Genomic DNA, 17,793 nt, shown 5'->3' on the forward strand with positions numbered 1-17,793 from the left:
CAGTCTGGCTGCCACATTCTGGATTAATTGTAGTTTCCAGGTGACTTCAAAGGTAGCCCCACGTAATGCTCTTCTGTAGGAGATGGGTCTACTCACCTTCCCTGGGGGAAAGGCATCCACAGCAGGAATGTTGTGAGGGAGGACTGGGGAAATGCACAGAGGATAAGGGTACCAATTGGCTTTGACATAAAAAATGTTACCTGGCTCAAGATCTCATTCCTCAAGGACTGCCTCTCCTCACACAAACTGACCCAGATCCTGCGATCATCGCCTGAGGCCCTTCTTCATGTGCCTCCCCCATGAGAGGTCCAGAGGGTGGCAACATGAGAACGGGGCCTTTTTGCGGTGGCTCCCCGTTTATGGAATGCTCTCCCGGGGGGGGGGGGGGAGCGCTCACCTGGCACCTTCATTACATGTCTTCAGGCACCAGGCAAAAAAATTCCTTTTAAACCAGACCTTTGGCTTTTAAATATCTCTGTCCATTTTGCACGGATCCTAATGTAGGTTTGAGGGTGTTTAGTATTTGCTGGTTTTAATATATGCATGAGTTTGTTCTTTTGCTTAAAATACTGTAACTCTCTTTGAGTTGCTGTAGCAAAAAAAAGGGAATGATAAATCTAATAAATGATGATGATGATTCCATTTCAGTGCTGAAGATAAAATCACTGCAAGGGCAAGCAAAAGACTTGCCCAAATGAAATAAAACGAAAATATCCTGAAGAATTTTTCAAAAACACGAAGAAAAAGACCGGCTCCAGCTTCGTGGATAAAAAGTTTCCTGTTTATTTGCTCTTGTGATGCCATTCCTTTTCAAAAGAAACAGCTCCACATCATATTATAAATTGATTTTATGTACACCCCACGTGGGGGAAGAAGACGATGGGGAGAAATACATCAATATATAAAAGGAAGAGGCCGGCATTATCAATGTTTATTTACAAGGGTGGGGAGATTTTAAAAACCAGTACCCATTCTGAGGAGGTCGAGGGAACACCCCCCTGCTGTTAAATTAAACACACACACAACCGTGTCACTATAAATAGACATTTTTTGTAAAACACACGCACACACAAAATCTGTTAAGCAACAGCGATTCCCTAGAAAAGGCAGCATGCTGCATGAATAAAAGTGCATACGTTCATTTTCTCGCAAGGTTTTAAACTGAAGCAGCTCGGAAACTTCTGGCCGGAAGGCAGCAAAGAAAAGCGAAGAGGTTTCACATCCGAAACGTTCGAAGAGCAAAAAAACTGATTCTGGTTGCTGAGCCAATTGCCCGGTTGCTCCTCTGATCCACAGGATCAGTGTGCCTCTGGCAGAAAATCCAAAGTAGACCCCACCACCACCTTCATACTCAGATACCCACCCACCCAGGTTCAAATGGGGCGCGAGGCAGCCCCAACCCCATTTGTTAAAGTAAGGCTTGTGCAGGAGATCTTCCCACTAGACCAGTGGTTCCCAAAGTGGGTGGTGGGATTACCGGGGGGGGGGGGCAAGTGGCTCTAAGAGGCAAGGGGGGTACTGGAGGCATAAATGACTCTCTGGCATCACTGGACCAACTTCATCAACTGTGTCAAATTAATTAAGTGAAAGGAATTTTGAATAGGGGTGCCATTGATTGCTGCCTGTTTTGAATTTCATTGTGCCATCTTCCTTAGTGCGTCGTGCAGACTGCTACCCCCCGAATAATGCTTTTTGCAGGGTTGGGGAGTAATGGAACCCGGGGGGGGGGGTGGCTCGAAAAAGTTTGGGAACCAAACTTGTGCCCCATGAATCAGATCTGTATCGCACTCGTTTTGGGACTCCCATAATCCACAGGGTGCGGTTGCCATCATCATTCACATGAACTCCACCCCTTTAGACTCCCCCACATTCTCTCTCTCTCTCTCTCTCTCTCTCTAACATACCTGGCTTGAAACCTTTCCTGACCCCCATTGCCAGGACACCCTCCTTGCTCCCCCCTTCTCATTGGTCAGATAAAGGCCCCTTTCCATCCCTGTCCCCAATTTTCCCTTCCCAAGGAAATGGGGTCAGGGGTCACTGTATATTTCCCTTGGCCATTTCTAGCTAGCTCACCCTTCTCCAACCTGGGCTCCTCCAGAGGTCTCTGGACATTGCTTCTTCGCCCAATGAACTATGGAACTCCCTCCCGCAGGAGGTAGCGATGATTCACCAAATTGGATGGCTCTAAAGTAGGCATCCCCAAACTGCAGCCCTCCAGATGTTTTGGCCTACAACTCCCATGATCCCTAGCTAACAGGACCCGTGATCAGGGATGATGGGAATTGTAGTCCAAAACATCTGGAGGGCCGAAGTTTGGGGGTGCCTGCTCTAAAGGAAGACCAGGCAAAAGCATGGAGGGCACAGTGAGGGCTCCTGATGGCTACTAGCCATCATAGCTCTGCCTCCACAGTCGGGGGCTGGAAACCGCAGGAGGGGGGAGGGGTGCTCTTGTGCTTGAATCCTGCTTGTGGGTTTCCCAGTAAAGGCATCTGGCCAGCCCCTGTGAGAACAGGCTGCTGGACTAGAAGGGCCATGGGCCTGATCCAGCGGCAAGGCTCTTTCTTGAGTTTCTAATGGAGCCCCCAGCTCCAGAGGCAGTCTATCTAGATTCCTGGGTTCCTAGGGGCGTTTGGCCACTGCAAGGACAGGATGATGGACTAGATGGGGCACTGGCCTGATCCAGCAAGGGTCTTCTAGTGTTCTTATGTGGGGGACATCTGGAGGGCATCAGGAACTTTGGTCTACTTCCACCACCACAACTAGCTGGACTGGGGTCTGAGTCGATGGAGGCCCTAGGCTGCCTCTGGCATGAAGATGCTTTTAGTCCTTGAAATTCCCCTGCTAGCTGCTTCCACAATTGGGGGTGGGTGGAGAACACTGACACATCAGTCAGTTCCTAACAGAGGAAATCTGGGGTGTTTTCTTGGCTGTCCTGCACGACAGGGCCAGATGGCGCAGGAGATCATCGCAAAGGAGAACAGAAAGAGCCATGCAAATGTAAGAGATCGGGCGTTACGCTGGCAAGAAGAGCAACCGGCGCGGGTTCTAAAGAGGAACCCGTTTGAAAATGTCTCAAAAACCAGGGGGACTTCTTGGAAGGGAAAGTCAAGGTGGGGTCCAATCTCTGAAGGATTCTTGGAGGTTATTTAAAACCAGAACAGAAGCTCAGCTAGGCTGTAAGCCAGGAGAAATGACGACATCTCAGAGGAGGCCAGCGTGGCTAACAAGGATGCTCTAAAAAGGCACCAGGTCTTGGCCAAAGGGGAACAAAACTGGCACAGCGGGTGTAAGTTGATGATACCGTATGATTTGGGATGGGGCGGGGAATAATTTGAGGAACATCTTGCTAAAACTGTTATGTGAAGAAACATTTTTGGAAATGCAGGGAATTGTCCAGGGAAATGGATGACAACAGAGTGGAAGGTGTGCTAAAATAAAAAAGGGAGAGAGAGATTGCAGAGATGCATACATTGCCGGGGGTTGGAATAGCTGACCCTTGGGGGTCCCTTCCGACTCTACTATTTCGTTATTCTATGAATGAATGACCTGCCTTTCTTTTCACAATCAGTGGAAGATGTTGGGCAGACACCCACACCTTCCCCCCCCTTCTTCTTCCAGGGGACGGGGGTAATGTCTGAAGAAATAAGTAGACAGAGAAGATCAGAGATGATGTTCTAGGGCAAACTGAGAAATGAAAAATTCACAAGTCTGCAGAGAATGGCAGCCCTTTGACTGAAAAGTGAACCAGCTGATCTCAATGAAAACGGATAGATTTGGCTGCTGAAATCATGGCAGTAAAAGCCAACTCTTTGCTGGAGGGTGGGAAAATAGGCAAGGCAATACCATTTTATTTTTTAAAAGGTATTGGTGGGAGCAGCAGAGGGGGACAGATAATTATAAATCCATTAGCTTAACATTTGCCCCTTAGAAAATTGGTGGAAAGCCTTATTAAAGAGAGCATCATTAAGGATATACGTAGAAGGAAGGAAGGAAGGAAGGCTCAGCATGGCTTCCGCAAAGGAAACTCCTTCTTTCACCAGGGCCGGCTCTTGGGGTAGGCTGGGTGGCGCGGGGCACCAGGGCGCCGGGTCAGCAGGGGGGCGCTGCACGACGAAGCCGCATGGAAACCACGCTGCACCCGCCCACCAGCTGTGGGAAGAAACGGGGCGGGATGGGGGCACCGGAGCGATTCACGCACCATGGCGCCCAGGCGCCCGACCTGCTTAAGACGGCCCTGTCTTTCACCAACTTCTTGGGAGTTCTTTGGCAGTGCCAACAAGTCTGTGGGGATGGAATGGGCTGTTGTGGTAGGAACGCACCATATACTTGGGCTTCCCAAAAGCCCTGGGTAAACAGAAGTTCAAGGTCATGATCCCAACTAAATGTTAGGAAAACCATTCTGACGGTAAGAGCTATTCTCCTTCGTTGGAGATTTTGAAACAGGGGTTGGGTGGCCATCTGTCAGGGATTCTTTAGTAGTATTCCTCCATCATTGCAGGGGATTGGACTAGAGGACCCTTGGGGGTCCCACCCAACTCCATGATTCTAGGATGACGGGCAGCTCAATGAAAATGTCGGCTTGATGGGCAGCGACTGCAAAGAAAGGCGAATCCTGTTTTATCAGGAGTCCGAGTGCAAACGAAACTGGCGATGCTATATATAGTGGTGCCTCGACTTACGAATTTAATCTGTTCCGAAGGTACCTTTGTAGGTCAAAAAATTCGTAAGTTGAAAAGTGCCATTGGAAACGCGATTTCCCATAGGAATGCATTGGAAATGGAAAAATGTGTAAGTCGAAGCAACCCCATTTAAAACTTCGTAAGTTGAAAAACCCCTATCTAAAACCTCCGCGGTTTCCGTTCAGATGTCGAGAAATTCGTAAGCGTGCGGCCATTTGCCCCACTCGTAAGTTGAAAAATTTGGTTGCCGAGGCAAAGGAAAAAGCATTTTACGCAAGACATCCCAGGGCTACAGCCTATACAGTCAGAATTCATACAATGCAAGCAATACAAACTATAGGATCAGATCTAGCTCAATAATACAATTTGCAAATCACTCTCTACAGTTCGTAAGTCGAGGTAACACTGTACTGCCAGTTTATGGAAGTCTACGGCACAGCCACATTTGGAATGCTGTTCCGCTTGCCTCAGAAAATAAAAATAAATAATCCAGAGCTGGCAAATGGTCAGAAGGGGGCAACTGAGATATCAAGGATTAAGAGTCTGTGTAGGCATTTGTAAAATTATGCAAGGTCGCAGAGGGATAAGAGGAAGATTTGTTGTCTCATGACAACAGAACAGTAGATTACAGTTCCCAGGGAGAATTGTGGCTCCGGGAGGGAAATATGAGGGTCTCCTGTCAACTCTGGGCACCCATTGCAGAATAGGGCTCCCAGAATTCTGTACGGGAGGGGGAAGCCATGACAGTTTAAAGGGGCAGCATAGCGCTTTAAATGTACAAGGCGAATGTGGCTGTACAGTGGTTTAACAAGTAATATGTCTTTACGGGGAACTCTGGATCTCTTCTAAAACAAAAACCCACCGGTACCTGTCGTAAATCTGGGGGGGGGAGAAAGGCAGGGTAGTGGGGCGAGAAACATAAGAAAATTACACACACACACCCCCACACATACAATGAAACAGTGACCCCAATTGTTTCGGCACAAAACTCACCTTTCCTGCTGCTACCAATGAACTGAAATGGACTCAAACCCAGACGAATTATTCATTCCCAACAGAGTGAGGTTCAAAGAGGGGAAGGAGGAAAGCGGATCACATTTCGCTGTGGCATTTCCAGTCCCCCTCTTTTCACATCCCTTTCCGACTGGGGGCGGAAAGGGAGCTGTTTTGTGTTGCTGATCTTTTGGAATGCACACCCACAATTCGTCTCCCTTAAACTCTCCCGCCACCCCTGCCTACTCACCCCCCTCCCTGGGCGCAGTGGTAGGGCTTGGTCCTAGCCCTGGGCAGGACCCAGAAGCAGACCCCGGAAAGTTCACGTTTTGTGCACCCCCTCTAAGGCACTGCCGTTGACCTTCCTGACGCTCGGCTGCTCCGGGGTGGGCAGCAGCGGGTGGGTCAAGCTGACCTGGGCGTTGCTGAAGGAGGCGATCCTACCGCTGCCACCAATCTGGATATTCACCGTAGTGGAGTAACTGGCCCTCTGTTGGCTCTTCTCGGAGAGCTGCGCCGGGTCCGTGCCTATGGGGGAGTCCGATTCGGGGCAGTCCTCTCCCTCCAACAGCCTCCTCTGGGAGCTCGGCCGGCACTCCCTGCCCACGTACTTCAGACACAGGCCTGGCACGTTCGGCCACTTGATGCTGCCAATTTCGTGGGATCCGGGGGAGCCTCTGGGCAGGGGAGTGGGCAAGTTGTGGGGAGCGCCCTTGGCACACCTTAGCGGCACCTGGTCCCCATTTACAGCCGGGCTCTCAACCAGCCCGCCACTGGGGAGGCTGTTTCCCCGCGGCCTCAAAGGAGGCAACGCGGACGGCCTCGTGGCACAGTCTGGTACCAACGGCACCGGGGAGGCGATGTGGGCGGGCGGCTGCCCAGCAGGGTGGGCGCACAAGGGGGCAAAGCTGCAGACCCCGGGCCCGCTTGGAGGCGGGGAGCAGACTCTGGGCTTTACGGGGCAGGGCGACTGCACCCTGGAGTTGGGCTCAGAGGCGGAGAAGGGGACGCCGTTCTCGAAGGCCTGGGCTTTGACAGACAAGGCTCGGCGGCGGGGAGGAGAGAGGGCCCCGAAACAGTGGGAAGTGGCCGGAGGTGCGTCTCTCGGAAACAAGCCCTCTGCCTTCCCCATGTTGGTGTGGGCCCTGGGCGCCCCCTTGGGGAGCAGAGCCAAAGGGTTTGCCAGGGGTCTCGGGAGGGTTGGCCCAGAGGTGGGAGGCGGGAACGGCACCTGCATCTCCTCGTGCGGAGGGCCGCCGTTTTTCCGGGCCAGGCTCTGGCTGATGCAAGAAGCCGCAATGTACCTGGAAATGGCCGCCGCGCTCGAGGAGAGGCACCTGCGGACCGGAGAGGCTGGGAGAAGCTTCGGGAGCGGGGCCGGCGCGCGCTGCTGTTGGGCAGAGACCGGAGGCTCTGGTGCCACCTGGAAATCGGGCCGGGTTGGGGAAGGGGATTCTTGGATGGGGCAATCCTCCATGCTGCGGGGCATTGGCAGTGGGGCCACTGTGGGGCCGGAGGAAGCCGGCGGAAGGAGCGCTGTGGCCTTTGGGGTGGAATCCAGGGCCACAGTTCTGTGGACCCTGGGCAGTGTTTTGAAAGAATCGTTGTTTGAAGCTACCAGCTCCGTATCGACTTTATCGTTCTCCAGGAAAGGTGCTGAGCCTTTTCCTGTTGAAATGGCGGCTGCCGACAGTTGCAGCCCAGAGCTTGTATGGGAGGGGGCTTTTTGCTGGTTCTGCCGGGAGGCCTGCTCTGCTGGGGGAGCAGCTGGAGAACTGGGCAAACTGGGCTTCGGTTCCTCTACAAAGCCTGGAAAGACAGAGGAGTTTCCAGTCTCCAGGTCAGTGAGTCTCTGGGACGCCTGGGAACGGCTGGGCACTCCTTTTCCTACGGCACTCGCTGGCTGCATCCCAGGCCCAGAAGATAGCTGCTTTGCCTCTTCCATCTCCCCGGACGGCTCTGATGCAGACGTGGTTTCCTCTGCGTCCATGGCTCCAAGCGTTCTCTCGGTTACGCATTTGGGGTGCAGAGGAGCACCCCCCAACTTGCATGCCTCTTTGGCGAGGGGATCCACAGCAGGGCCAGGCGACAGGGAGTGTCTGGGGCTTCCTGGCCCTCCTCTGCTTTGCTTGCCTTCTGGGAGCTCCTCCCTACCGGTGGGTGGCAAGGCGTCAGACCCAACGCACGAAGGCTGGGATATGGGGCACAGAAGTTCCTGTCGCAGTGGACCCAGGAGTTCTGGGGGGAGAAGCGGGCGGGGCGTCTCAGCACGCAGCTCCAGGGCCGTCCCCCGGGTGGCAGCAGCGAGCATTGTGTTCTCCTGGACTTGGACCACGTGCTGCAGGGGCTCGTGGATGAGAACGTGGCCGTAGATTCGTGGCTCACCTGCAGAAGGGGAGAGACAGGAGGCGGTATGAAAAGCCCAGCTCCTCATTCAGGGGGAGAGGAAATCAACTAGAGTCGAAAGCTTGCATTGGCTTAATCCATAGATAAATCAACCCAAGCGAGGGTTGATTAATCTTTTTTTTAGGGGGATAGGTTTCTGATTGGAGATGGTGAGGGCTACGGTCACCCTGGCCCGTTCGCTGAGGCAGTTGTGGTCATCTTTTGGAAATGGCCTTTCCTCCTAAAACATGCATACCCTCCAACATTTCTCTGATGAAAATAGGGACGTCAATAATAATAATAATAATAATAATAATAATAATAATAATCTGCCCACCTGACTGGGTTGCCCCAGCCACTCTGTGTGGCTTCCAACATATATAAAAACATAATAAAACATTAAATGTTTTTAAAAAATCCCTCTACAGGGCTGCCTTCAGCTGTCTTCTAAAGGTTGTATAATTACTGTACTTATCTCCTTGGCTCGGGGGCTGTATAACTCCATACCCTCCAACACTTCTCGAATGAAAATAGGTATGTCCTAATCAGAAACCGGGATGGCTTCTGTAAATCCGGGACTGTCCCTGGAAAATAACTGGTAGGTCTGCACATGGCAGCCTTTTAAAAAAGTAATTTTAGGTCCCACATCCCTTCAAATTTTAGAGGCGTCCAAAACCCTGCTTAGTTGCTGCTCTGTGATGCTATTTCCAAGGCAACAGCCACCGCACCCTCTGGAAGCTTCGCTGAGCTCCCCTTTGCCCTGAGATGCAAGAGGAAACGCTTGTGATTTAAGAAAAACACCCCCCCCCCCCCGGTTGCAGACTGCAAAATCTCGGAAGACGGACACAAAAGTCCAAGGGACACAGAGACTCCAGCTGGCCTTGTTTTGCAGACATTTCTTGCACAGTGGGAGTGGAGAGGCCAGCAAAGGGGGGGGTAGGAAGCCAAGCTCCCCATTGGCCAAGCAGATGCCCCCCCCCCACTACCAGTTTCACAACATGACTCAGAACAGCTTCCTGCAAATCAGGGAGAACAAAAAAGATCAGGGAGGGAGGCTTTAGGGCAGCATAATTGCAGGGGGGGGAACCGAGGTCACCGTTTGCTTTTCAGATGGAAATCACACACACACACACACACACACACACACACACACACACACACACACACACGGATCCCAAACTTCCCCTTGGATCCCAATCTCTGGGTCAGCTGATCCTGGCATGGCTTGCCTCCCGTCCGGCTGACTCTGACCCTGGGGCATGTCGACCCAGCGTGTGACAGCCCATGAAAGAGACAAACTCTATGCTAGAGATAGTTAGGAAAGGAACTGAAACATACGGACGTTAAGGCCAGCCAGCTGGATCCTGCCAAGGGCCCGTTCAAGTCCAGCCTGCTGTTCTTGCAGTGGCCAACTAGGTTCCCACAGGCAGGATTTGCACCCAAGAGCAGCCCTCTTCCCCTCCTGTGGTTTCCGGCAACTGGTATTGAGAGGCGTTTCCCACCGCTGGAAACAGGAATCTCAGACACAGAGCCTTAATGCGAGGGCCCTTGCCTGGACAGAGCAGTGCAAAAGATAATGATTGATTCTATGAGCAGAGGCTGATCATTATGGAAAATAAAAAAATTCCTTCAGTAGCACCTTAAAGACCAACTAAGTTTATATTTTGGTATGAGCTTTCGTGTGCATGCACACTTCTTCAGATACACAGTATCTGAAGAAGTATCTGAAGAAGTGTGCATGCACACGAAAGCTCATACCAAAATATAAACTTAGTTGGTCTTTAAGGTGCTACTGAAGGAATTTTTTTATTTTGCTTCGACTCAGACCAACACGGCTACCTACCTGTAACTGATCATTATGGATTCAACTTCTGCTGGGAAGAAACTATTGGCCACTGGTTTTCAGCTGTGTACATAGTTATCTATATAAAAGGTAAAGGGACCCCTGACCATTAGGTCCAGTCGTGACCGATTCTGGGGTTGCGCGCTCATCTCGCATTATTGGCCGAGGGAGCCGGCGTATAGCTTCCAGGTCATGTGGCCAGCATGACAAAGCCGCTTCTGGCAAACCAGAGCAGCACATGGAAACGCCGTTTACCTTCCCGCTGTAGCGGTTCCTATTTATCTACTTGCATTTTGACGTGCTTTCGAACTGCTAGGTTGGCAGAAGCTGGGACCAAGCAACGGGAGCTCACCCCGTCGCAGGGATTCGAACCGCCGACCTTCTGATCAGCAAGCCCTAGGCTCAGTGGTTTAACCACAGCATCACCTGGGTCCCTTGTTATCTATATAGGTAAATAAAAATGCAGATGTCCGTTTGTGTGTGACCAAAAATCTCCAAAAGTTCTTGACCGATTGGTTTGAAATTTTGACACAATGTTCCCTTCCAATACGGGAGTGTTTGCATATACTTAGATTGCACAGGTGCCACACCTGTGGCAGGCAAAACCCTGTTTTTTGCAAACAGAGCGCCATCTGCTGGGCGTCGAAGTAACACACGCTATACTAAATGCATCAGCGAGCAGAGGCTGCTGGGAACGACTGCCCGGCGACTCCTTCTCAGAGGGCGGCAGCCGAATCCTGCCCCTTCCCCCGGCGGACCCCGCCGTGAGTATGCGCTACCACCAGGAACACGCGGTATGCAGGGGGTGGGGAGAGGGAGAGGTCGGGGTGCTGGGTCCATGGGAGTGGCTGCCCAGTGACTGCTACTCCGACGAAGATGGCCGGAGTCTTGGGGGGGGGGCTATGAAAGGGGGGCAGGGGGGGCCTTCACTACATTCAATACAACCCTGCTGTCTGTGTCTTACCTGCCAACAAAACTCACATCCAATCTTAGACTCAGCCATAGCAACGCATGGCCGGGTACAGCTAGTAAGCTTATAATGTAATACTTTGATATCTGGAGCCGATGTGACATGAAAGAAAACCTACCTCACAGGGTTGTTGTGAGGATGGAATGGGGAGGAGGGGAACTATGTCAAGCACCTTGAGCTTCTTGGATGAAAAAGGTGGTGTATAAATGTAATAATAAATAAAATAAAAATAAGTGCGGATAAGCCCTTACTAAACTCAAGGCTAAACTAAAAAGTCCCAAACGATGTAATGTTTCTTCATAGGGGAATCACTTCATTCCCTCAATTGGTTCGGCTGCCTCTTTCTGAACCTTTTCCAGCTCCTTTTTGAGGCGAGGCGACCAGAACCGTGCAGAGCGAAACGGACATATGAAAACCGAGGGTGCAGCTGCCCTTTGAATAGTGTGTAATTCTGCCTGCTGGGACCTTGGAAAAGGATTTTGTAGAGAAGGGAAAAGCGGTGGACAATGGGAAAGCCACAAATCTTCCCGTTCCTCTCTCACACTCCACACGCACAAATCCAAGCAGTCTCCGTTTAGCCCCCTGGATCTTAATTACCGCTCTGCTTTAATTAGAACATGCAGCGCTTAATTGCATTATGTAACCAGCCGTGGTGCTTTCAAGACAAGTCCAGGGTCCAGGCGGCTGTTGAGCGCTACATCTCACAGCCGGGGGAAGGAGCTCTCTTTAAGATGCTGCCTGGCACCAAAGACAAATTCGGGGAGCTTGGGGTGAGGGGAGGCACGGTTCAGACAGCTCCATGCAACATTGTCCCTGCATTGCAGCGGGTTGGACTAGATGACCCTCGGGATCCTTTCCCAACAATTCTAACGCCCCAGCTGCTCCTGCCATGGCTGAGAGGCTGGTAAACATCCGGACAACTTGAATGCCGCTCTGGGGAGCATCGGGCTTGGAGAGATGGCCACAGAACAGTTTATAAACACAGAAAGCAGCCTTGGGTAGAGAGTCAGGCCATATAGCTCAGCCCCACCAAAACCACTAGCTCCCAAACCTTTCTCCACCCCCCACCCAAGGACCACTCCAGATTTGCTGAGATTTCATAGTGATTGCCATGTGCTGTGGGGTTTTTAATCGTGCGTTTCAATTGCTTGTTTTAGAAGGTGTTTTAATTGTGCTGTTGTTCTGAAGATGTCGGAGATTGGATCTTTCTCAGGCCAAAGTAGGTCCTCATTCACTGACTTCTGCGCCTTTTCCTAGATGGCCAGCAACATATTATACAAGCCTCTTCTACCTCCCTCCCTCTACACTAGTGATCTTTGACCAGTCCAGACCTGGGTCACGGTCGTGGTGGCAGCAAGGCGCAAACTGTCCCAGGAGGCAAACTGTCCCAGGCCAGCCTTGTGCAACCCACCTGGGATGGCTCAGGAGGTAGAGCATGAGACGCTTCATCTCAAGGTCATGGGTTCGAGCCCCACATTCAGCAAAAGATTCCTGCACTGCACGGCCTCGGTCCAGTATACCTGAAGGAGCGTCTCCTCCCCCATCGTTCTGCCCGGACACTGAGGTCCAGCGCCGAGGTTCCCTCACTACGAGAAGCCAAGTTACAGGGAACCAGGCAGAGGGCCTTCTCGGTAGTGGCGCCCACCCTGTGGAATGCCCTCCCACCACAGGTCAAAGAGAACAACAATTATCAGACCTTTAGAAGGCATCTTAAGGCAGCCCTGTTTAGGGAAGCTTTTAATGTTTGGTGGATTTCTGTATTTTAATGTTTTGTTGGCAGCCGCCCAGAGTGGCTGGGGGAACCTGGCCAGATGGGCGGGGTATAAATAATATAATTTATTATTATTATTATTATTATTATTATTATTATTATTAATGACGCTTGGGGTCCCTTCCAACTCCACAATTCTATTATTCTATTATTAACTTACCTTGGGGTCCCAACACACTTGGGGTTCAAGACCTGTGCTCCACACAACAGTTTGAGCTCTGAGCCATTTTCTCTTCCCATTTTTTTAAAAAATGTGGCAATGGGTATAGCTAACCCTTCATCACCCTGGGAAGGATGAGAGCGAATAACAGGATATGAATTATGCTTAAGGCACAGGGAAGAGCCCCTTCTTCCTGTCTCATCTCCCCTGTGGAAAAATGACAAGAGGGGGATGGGGGACGGGGTAGATGATGGGGAACTGTCCCCCCCACCCACCAAAAACACCCAAAGGCACTGCTAGATACTTTTGTGTGGATTTTTTTGTGCAGATTTGCCTTGATGGGTCCACAATTTGCATTTTTTAAAAATACGCTAATCTAGAATTTAAATGCCACAGAAGCCAGTCCAACTGATTTCCCACCCAAATCCTTCAGTTCATCGGCGTGGCATTCCAAATCACCCCAAATCAGGGAGAGAGTATGGCATAGTGGTTAGAGTGTCAGACTAGGACCTTGGAGACCAAGGTGCAAATCCCCACGCAGTCATGAAGCTCGTTGGGTGTGACCTTGGGCCTGCCACTGCCTCTCAGCCTAACCTCCCTCACAGGGTTGTTGTGGGGGTTAAATGAGAGGGAGAAGCACGTATGTCACTTTGAGTTCCCGGGGAGAAAAGGGTGGGATTTAAATGTGATAAATAAATATCACTTCCTCTTCGGTGACCTCCAATCTCCCAAGAGATTCCAATCAGAATCAAATTCATGTTTGGTACCCCATCCATTACACTTACACTTACACTTACACTTACACACACACACACACACACACACACACACACACGCACACGTTCAGAAAGCCATCTCACATCAACCCCACAGATAAATATCCAACTTGGTGACCCAGATGACCCCCCCCCATTTCCCCCAAACACATCATGGACCCAGAAACACTGCTGCCTCATTCGTAGCAAGGTCCCCTCCCCACGCCCCCCACCCCTACACCTTGTGGATGAAAACAAGGAAGGCAGGTGGGCAGCAGGGTCTTGTCGGTGCTGGCCCCTTGCTTTGCTCAAAACCCCACCCAGAGGCATGAAGAGCAGCCTGTGGACTTGTTCCGACAGCAGTGCACCCTGCACCCTGCGGATAGACAGATAAAACCCTGGTCCTGAGGAATGCTGGGAGCAGAAGGCCACATTTTCCCAGAATCCTCTGGAGGGGGCAGACTAATTTCTGAAGTGCATCACACACAGGGTCACTCACAGTGGGGGATGGCAGCTCCTTGCTTCCCCTCCTGCACCCCGGCCAGACTCCTGCTGAGGGTCCTCCGGTGGGGAGCCCGGGGCCTCTCCAGCCCCCTGCCCTGAGCTTTCAGGCGGCTGATTTTCTCGCTGTACATTTTCGCCAAGGCCTGCACCTTGCTGATGATGCGCTCAGAGTTCTCCAGCAGACACGGGTCCCCGTTGCTCTCGTAGAGGTCCAGGGAGGGCAGGTAGCCCCGAGATCCATCGCCCACAAAAGCTGCCTGCCTCTCCTTCGCCCCCAGACCGTGGGCTTCTTCCTCCGGATCTCTGCTCGGAACCGAGTGCGGTTCCTCCAAGTCCGAATCCTCAACGATGCACAAGGGTTCGGCGTAAACTGGCGTCTCTAGGGAGGAGGGCAACTCCTTGCCTGCCCCCTTGCCCCCTTTCTTCAGGGTGTCCAGAGCGCTCCGCTCCTTCTCCTGCCAAGCCCTCCGGATCTCTGCACAGGATTTGAACTCGGGCCCTGTAGGCTCCTCCTCCTCGCCACACCCACTTCCAGTCCTTCCGGAAACGTCATGGGCGGTGCCCAACTGGGTTCTCCCAGGCAGACTCCGCCCCTTCTCAGAATCCTCGTAGCAGGCCCGGGGCGATTGGGCCTCGCCACCAGCGGAATTTTCAGAGCCGCCTGGCGATTGGCCGCCGTCTGAGCGGCTCCTCCCCCTCTTGGAACATTCGGGGCTTGCGGGCAGATGGCTCCGCCCCTCGTTGGGATCCTCGTGGCAGAAAGGCGGCTGGGTGTTACACGACTGGCTCCTGCTCCGACTCGCATGGCCCAGTTGTGGGCGGAGCTTCCCCATCTTGCCCCCACCCACTTCTGAGTCCCGGCCATCGTTCTGCCGCAAGATGCTGTTGAAGCGAAGGACGGACTCTCGCACCACGCCGGCGGGCACCGGAGGAGCGCCCTCCACCTTGCTCAGACCTGGCACCTTGTTTGTAGCCTCTGTCCCTTCGTAGTAGCTCTTGATTTTCTCAATCAGCAGCCAGTCATCCTTCGTCAAGGTGGAGTCATGCTTGGCTCCGCCCTCCGCCTTCTGGTCTCGGCCCAGCGAGCTTTGGGCGCATGGCGGCGGCTGCTTCAATGGGCCAGGATCCTCGGGGGGTGGGCTTCTCCCACCCTCTCCTGGCTTCCTGCCTGCCTCCTCCGAGGCCAAGTCCTCCAGGACGTGGAGAGGAGATGGACCGGCGGACTCCTCCCGTTGCTCCTCTTCCTCCGAGGAGTCGCTGGTGAAGGGATGACGAGGCAACGGAGGCGGCTGTTCCTGGACCGGGTCTCTCTGGGGGCCCTCTTCCCCCTCTGATCCATGTTCTTCCACTGCCTCCTCTGCCTCCTCTTCTGCCTTCTCCTCCAGCTCCTCTAACGTATCGCTTCTCAGGAGCTGATCCTGCAAGAGAACAACGAGAGGAATGGTGATTATGGCCCGGGGAACTCCACACCACTCCAAACACCCGAGGCAAACGAGGGTGAGACCACAATTCCCATAAACTGTTACTTTTGTTCAACAAACCTTTGACCAGCTGTTGGGGAAAACATTTTGCAGCCACCTGTGGGCCTCTTGGAACCAACACCCAATGTGGTGTTTTGCATCAGAGACCTGGGTTCGAATCCCTCCTCAGTCATCATGGGTGACTTGAAAGAGGCATACGAGATAATCAGAGGGCCTCTGAGCATGTACAGAGTGATTCCCCCTCGCCACTGAGAATGTCCCTGCATGCTTAGAATTAAGGAGCAATGGCTTCCCCGAAGCTCAAAAAGCAGTGTTTTCTGTACCGGCTGAAGACTTTGAGACACTAAGGCAGAGGAATCAAAGAACTGTAGAGTTGCAAGGGACCCAAGGGGTCATCTAGTCCACCCCATTGCTCAGATCTGTCTCAACGGCAACGGGGGAATAAAGTCCTCCCCCCACATGCCCCTAACTTTTAAAGCTCATAGCCTAAGGAGGTCCTCCCTGCTACCACTAAACCACAACTGAACCAGCTCATGTGGCTGTCTACCTTTAACATACTGTAATAACCAGGATTAGACCCAAGATATTTCACTACTTCCATACAGATGCTTCAGGGGCGATCCAACTGCCACACATTTCCTGTGACTCACCCCCTCCCCAAATCTTTCTTCTGTTGCTGTAAAGTCATTGATGTTTGTGGCCATCGAAAGATCTTGCAGCAGTGAGTTCCGCAGTTTGTGAAGGAGAGGAGCAACGGCTGCCTCTGCCTCTTCCAATAATAATAACAACAACAACAACAACAACAAATTATTATTATTATTATTATTATTATTATTATTATTATTATTATTTATACCCCTCCCACTCTGGGCTGCTCCCAATCGAATATTAAAAATACAATATAGCATTCAACATTAAAAACTTCCCTGGAGGGCTGCCTCCAGATGTCTTAATAATAAATAATTACGCATCTGCTCCCCTAGCTTTGGACAGAATCCCCAACACTTCTTAGAACCACAGAGCCGTAGAGTCAGAAGGGACCCCCAAGGGTCATCTAGCTCAACCCCTGAACCCCAGCCAACGGCAATCCTGCCTGCTGCCTGCTTTTGCTGGGTGCCCTGCGAGGCCAAGCTACTCACCTCTGGCCTCTCTTCTCCCAAAATTAGCCCGTCCCTTCCCGACTCTCCATCCAGGCCCCGTTGGCTGAGCAGTTCCAGGATTTCTTCCGTGATGGACAAATTGGCGGGGACTGGCTCTCCGGCCAGAGAGAACACCGCCTCCCCTTCGTCCTGGTCGGACTCCTCTGCGTCCACCTCCGCCCCACTGGACGTCACCGGGCAGGAGGTGCCAGGCGGCTGGAGGGGCTCGGTGGCTGGGAAGAGCTCTCCATCGCTGTCAGCGTGCTGCAGAAAGGGATTGCGGCATTACGGCTGAGCTATGCTGAGAGCAGCGGCGTCAACATAATGCAAGGCAGCCCAAAGGGAGGTCCCTGCCCCAAGGAGGCTACCCACTTTGGCAGAGGGGCAGCGGGGGACATCAGAGGGGCACATGCAGTTGGTCCGCGGTGAGCATTTAGGGAACATGTAAGACCTAAGGAGAGGCCTGGGTGCTGAATCAGGCCACCTAGCCCAGCATCCTGTTCTCGCACGGGCCAAACGGACCCAGGAATCTGGATAGACTGCTGCTGGACCTGGAGGCTCCATCGGGACATGAAAAGAGCCCTGTAGCTGGAACAGGACAAATGTCCAGCTCGCCATAGAATTGTAGAGTTGGAAGTCACCAAGGGTCATCTAGTCCAACCCCCTGCAATGCAGGAATCCAGCGTCGTAGTGGACAAAGACCACTCAGAACGGGATTACCGCTGGGATATTTGAGAAGCAGCAGAGTCGCCGTACTGCAACGCAAGGTGTAACGGCAGCAAAAAAGAGTGGTCAAGACGGAGAGCCAGGGCGAGGAAGCATGCATGGCAGAGAACTACCTACCTTTATCTTGGCCACGTCTGAGAACGTCCGCAGCAGAGGAAGGGAAGAGGAGGAGGGAGGAGGGGACAAAAAGGGCACCATTAGAGTCAGTGGCACAGCAGCTGAATTTTGTTTTAAATGAAAAATAGGCGGGGTCAATTCCAGAGGGGCAGCCGTGCTAATCTGTCCCAACCAAAAAAGCAAAAAGAAAAAGAAACCCAAAGTTTCCCAGTACAGATCTATTGTGGAAGCATTTTTAAGGGACCAGATCCCAGTTCTCCAGGGGTAAGT

General features: G+C 52.2%; 1 protein-coding gene across 3 annotated transcripts in view; it reads right to left on the bottom strand.

Moving 5' to 3' along the window:
* Nucleotides 1-2,057: 2,057 nt before the first annotated feature.
* Nucleotides 2,058-17,793, bottom strand: part of PLEKHG2 (pleckstrin homology and RhoGEF domain containing G2) — a 62,564-nt gene continuing 46,828 nt past the window's right edge. For all 3 annotated transcript variants that reach the window (XM_060275465.1, XM_035119655.2, XM_060275464.1), the window contains 4 exons: nt 17,524-17,540; nt 16,681-16,944; nt 14,056-15,478; nt 2,058-8,057 (listed from right to left, as the gene is read on the bottom strand). In XM_060275465.1, the coding sequence (XP_060131448.1) occupies nt 5,995-8,057; nt 14,056-15,478; nt 16,681-16,944; nt 17,524-17,540 (3,767 nt within the window). In that variant the 3' untranslated portion in view covers nt 2,058-5,994. The remainder of the gene's footprint in view (nt 8,058-14,055; nt 15,479-16,680; nt 16,945-17,523; nt 17,541-17,793) is intronic.

The sequence above is a fragment of the Zootoca vivipara genome, chromosome 6 (genome assembly GCF_963506605.1).
Source record: "Zootoca vivipara chromosome 6, rZooViv1.1, whole genome shotgun sequence".
Classification (NCBI taxonomy): Eukaryota; Metazoa; Chordata; class Lepidosauria; order Squamata; family Lacertidae; genus Zootoca; species Zootoca vivipara.